At 41.9% G+C, this 4,804-nt stretch overlaps 1 protein-coding gene across 2 annotated transcripts; it reads right to left on the bottom strand.

Moving 5' to 3' along the window:
- Window positions 1–803: 803 nt before the first annotated feature.
- Window positions 804–3,248, bottom strand: LOC147608362 (ubiquinone biosynthesis COQ9-like protein). 2 transcript variants are annotated; one of them, XM_086789203.1, is made up of 7 exons: window positions 2,881–3,242; window positions 2,660–2,766; window positions 2,068–2,175; window positions 1,805–1,969; window positions 1,544–1,715; window positions 1,367–1,440; window positions 804–1,154 (listed from the first exon to the last, which is right to left on the bottom strand). In XM_086789203.1, the coding sequence occupies exons 1-7, from the start codon at window positions 3,110–3,112 to the stop codon at window positions 1,086–1,088; spliced, it is 927 nt and encodes a 308-aa protein (XP_086645329.1). In that variant the 5' UTR covers window positions 3,113–3,242; the 3' UTR covers window positions 804–1,085. The 2 variants fall into 2 exon arrangements, with proteins under 2 accessions (XP_086645329.1, XP_086645328.1); XM_086789202.1 differs by having other exon boundaries at window positions 919–1,260; window positions 2,881–3,248.
- Between the last annotated feature and the right edge of the window lie 1,556 nt (window positions 3,249–4,804).

Here is a 4,804-nt window from a genome sequence, read left to right as displayed (position 1 = left end):
ATGGTTCAATAATCTCAAAAGCAATAGTACATCTCCAATATTAGCCATATACTTCATAAATAAGGCTATGCATAAAATGATAGCCACCATGACACGTCTTTACTTTAAAACAAAATAGTGTTATCACTAAGTCTATAACTAATGGCCCATTAATCTCAAATAATTAACCCTGACTTCTCATTGAGGGGCCCATGTAAATCCATTAGCCAACCTACCTTCTTTTCTAGGTTTTAATATATAACCATCTACAATATGCACATGGTAACTGGACATATAGATTAACTAGTGTGAAATGGCCAAGCACTACATAAGTGACTTTTGTATAGACATCTTGCCTTCTTGGAGCTTATGCCTAAGTTTTAGGATGGTGACCTACACCCATGCCTTGGGCAGATCCATCACATATCTCGGCTTGGTCATGCTTCTTTTCGTGCAAAAACGAAAAAGCTTGAGTGTAAAATATTATCAAACATACTACACAAACTAATTATTGTTATGACAATCAACCAAGAGCTCCATATATGAGGAGACCACAATAAGATGTAAATTTTAGTGAATAGATGCAGTCAAAATAACATAAATGCTCCAGGGTATGCAATGATGTGAATAACTGTCTCACTTAAGCGGCGAAATAGTAAGGTGATAAACACAAGCCTTGACCAAATTAAAGTACTAGATTGCAAGCATGCTTAGAGTCTCCTGATTACATACAATTGGTAAATTTGCCCTCAATGAAGCTCATCACTACAAAGGTGTGTGAAATCACTGAAAAGCACGATGCGACCTTACAAGTTACCACCTGTGTTTCCAAGCTTTTAATAGTGAAAAAATCACAAACAGTATATGGTCCCACAAATGCTCTTTAATCTTCTAAATCTGCTGCCCACTAGGAGCATTGGGCTAACAATTTATCAGAGCCTGCCGGACCAATGTTTTTTTTCAAAGGATTACAATGTTTGAATTGAAATATTTACAAGGAATATCGAACCCCAAAATTAACCAGTAATTACACAGCCAGCGATGATTCTTCTTTCCCAAGAGTAAAGGTTTTCAAAGCTCCAACGGTAATTATATTTCTGAGCTGCTTAGCGTCGAAACAATGATTGAAAACTGCTTCCAAGGCCTGCTCCAATGGCTTGGGCTAGCTGACTTGCCTGCATAGTAAACCTTGCAAAAATTAACAGTACTGCTCAGCAGCCATTGCAACTGAATTTTTGTAATACGGGGCATGAAGTGGACCCAATGTCTCAAACCGGGTTTCTGCCATGCAAAAGCTTTGCCATTGTACTGTGAGTGACTGAAAGGCCATGGTCAACAGTTGCACAGGATATCAACCAAAATTTCTACAGAAAGTAAGCCTCTTTACCTCTTGAGCTGTTTTTCGACAATCAAGAGCATCCCTCACACGCCTTTCCAAGAAGGACCAGGATTCATGAAACTCTGCAAAGAAGTTAAAAACAGTCATGACATTCCAGCACACTAGCTAAAAACTGCATTGCTAATTGTACCCTGTAGTTGTTTGTACGTCAAAAAACAAATTTACCAGGAGAATAATCTGTCAGCATGTACAATTCTGTTGCAGTGTAAACAGCTGCCAAAATTCCCCGTTTTGCATACCAGTCCACATCTGAGGAATGATCCCCCACAGCATGCCATATTTCATCCATTAAAATAGCCCTTTGCTTGAAGGTTGTGGGTAAGTTTGCAGGATTTGCCTGAGAGATAGAAGATAATGGCAGAGCCAGTTTACCAACCTCAACATAGAAGTTTATATACGTTAGTCATGCAACACTGTACAACCAACCTGAATGCTCAATGCCTGCGCCCAACGTGAGATGAACGGAGCTTGCATCTCTAATCGAAGTTTGACGAGCTTGGTAATTCTTTCTTGGAGGATCATCTTAGAAAACTCGTCCTCCTGACTTTCAGTGATATCCAACAGGTTTTGTAGGCAATCATCCATGAAAAACTACATGTGGGCAAGAAAATTCTAACTTAGCCTGACTCATTACATGGTGTCAAGGGAAGATGGCGAGGAACAAGAGAGGCAAGAACAGTAAAGCTTACTTCCACTAGAGCAGCTTCTTTTCTTGGAAAGACTCCCACAATTGCAGGTGAAAGGCCCACATCTCTAGATCCTGCCACCATTGCTGCTTCAGACCATCCCAGCTTTGGCTGTTTTGAACAAAACAGGGCACTTATGCCTTCTCCCACACAAAATTGTGAACAATAAACTTACTGAATGCAGTTGCATGGCTGCGAAATCTTGTCAGATCATCCATTTAGTAAAAAGAATAGTTGAAAATCACACGGCATGCACAGCATATCATCAACCGCATAGGATCAAACATTGGATCTATAGAATGGTGATGGTGACAAGATTTTAATACTCCATGCTAGCATTGGCCTGATTGGTCATCTAACCTTGATGTGAATATGCTATCCACTTACTTACGTTATGAGACACAACATGCCAACAAGTGCTGATGAATATGGAACAGACTCTCGAATCAAAATTATGAGCTTTAGTACTCCGTTAATGCATAGCCAGGCAAGATAGGAAAGCTGAGCTGAGACTCTTAAGGACCAAACATGCATGTGATAGATAACACGGCACATGATGCTTGACTTCTCACACGTAGAGAGAACATAAACTCACCACATGGAGTAATGCAGCTTTAAGGACTTGAGTTTTTTCGTCCATAGCTTCCCTCTTTTGCTCGGCATCTGCACTGGGCTTGCCTTGTGCCTCCTCCGACTGTGCATCTGTTGTAAAGAAACGTCGCATATATAGTCGTACTCACGGGATGCGACCAAGAACATAATTCGCGGGCGTACGCGGCGCCGTGGGAGGGTGGGGGGTAGGAGAAGGGGTTGTACCTGGGGTGGCTTTGGGCGGACCTTGGAAGCCATCGCTGGGCACAGCAGCGCAGAGGCGACGGATGGGGTAGATGAATGGCGATGATGATGATGCAGCAGACCGCAGGCTGAGTAATGGTGATGAAAACACTCCTTCGCGTCTTCCGTTACAGGCAACAGCACCCGCAGCATGAAGACGAAGAAGGCCACAGCTGTAGAAACGACGAACGGAACGTAGGCAGGAGGAAGCCATAGCCTTCTTTCTGTTAACGATCGCAAGGCACAGCACGCCCCCATGCCCTATTTACTACCCCTATTCGGCCTATCATATTAATTAATTAATGGGGCTCGTAACCTTCTTTCTGTTAACGATCGCACGCCCCCATGCCCACCCCTATTCTATTCTATTCGGGCTACCATATTAATTAATTAATGGGGCTCGTAATTAAGGTTTAAACTAAGGTTTGAACGTTAATACATCTGCCCACCAACCTCCACGTAGGAGTAGGGCGAGACAAAAACGAGACGCGAGGATGCACATTGCAAAAAAAAAACCACGCGCGCGAGAACTGAAGAGATAGGCTGAGCAAATACGCGAGAGAGAGAAAGAGAGAGAAGAGCTTGCTCTTCACATCATAAGCGAGAGAGAGGTGGCAAAACGAAATCTCTAGAAAACTCTCGTGAGATCCCACTAGCCTCCCACTGCCCATGTCAAAACCAAAAAAAAAAACCTTTCTACGGTTTTCAACTTACACCTATACTAAGGTTCAAGTCTCCTCTCACTCTCTCACTAATTAATTAATAGCTAAAGAGAATATTGGTGCCATATTAGGGCACCCCGAGCTCTAATTAATAGCTAAAGAGAATATTGGTGCCATATTAGGGCACCCCGAGCTCTAATTAATTTGCTCAGCAAAAACAAAATAAGTTAAACAGTATAATTTGAAGATAGCAATAAATTGAAAGAGGCTTGAGTAGGCTAATGAAAGGAAAGGAACGAGAGGAGACTCGTTTACATGTAGTCTAAGACATGGAAGAAGGTTTCCCATGGAAGCTTGAAAGCTTCAAGATGGATGTGTAATATCATCAAAATGATAAAAAGGTAAAAGGTATCAAAAGGTACACTATCTTAGACCAAGGTCACTTATATAATGTCTGGCCATTTCACACTAGCTAATAATATATCCATGTCCAAATCTATGCCTAAGGGACCCGGGGTCCATGTGCCCAAACCCATACATGTGCATATGCATATAAAATTGCTTCATTACAAGCCATCCCCTCCTACAATGATGTTGTGCTCGAAATCGAGGGTGTGCACAAAAAGAGAGAAATACAAAGGCTATATACAAAAAACCAAAAATCACATCTATGACTAAATGTCGATGTCATCGCCAAGGTGTATGATCCCTCCCAGATCAAATGGAAATAAACATAAAGCAAAACCGATAATGAGACTAAAAATGCATCCTCCCAGATCAATGTGAAACCAAGGAGTCGCATGATCATAACCATAGATCTCGTGCCACCTGGATCAAAAGGGCAAGTTGTATTACCCCAAGTCATGAGTGTACGGCCACCTGGATCAATAGGGTAAGTCGTATCACCCCAAGTCACGAACCGTGTAGCCACCTAGATCGAATGTGAAATAATGCCATCCCACTATCAAAAGGTGGTCACTAAGGATGCCCGAATCAAATGGAAATCCACAAGATACGCTAACAAGATCATGGCCTAAATATCTGCCAGGTCGAAGATGAATGTGTCGTGTGATGACGTGCTGCATCAATAAGCACAAGGCTTTCAAGATGATCTCCAATAGATCCAAGAGTGAATAGCCAATAAATCATATCCATATCAATGCGTAGGCATCCACGAGCATCACAAAAGAATGCCTCATAATCCAAGACTAAAAACTGATATATCATTACAATTATGGTATGCC

This window comes from Cibotium barometz, chromosome 53 (assembly GCF_041138505.1).
Source record: "Cibotium barometz isolate CiBa-2024 chromosome 53, ASM4113850v1, whole genome shotgun sequence".
NCBI classification, from domain to species: domain Eukaryota; kingdom Viridiplantae; phylum Streptophyta; class Polypodiopsida; order Cyatheales; family Cibotiaceae; genus Cibotium; species Cibotium barometz.
This window is presented reverse-complemented; position numbering and strand designations above follow the sequence as displayed.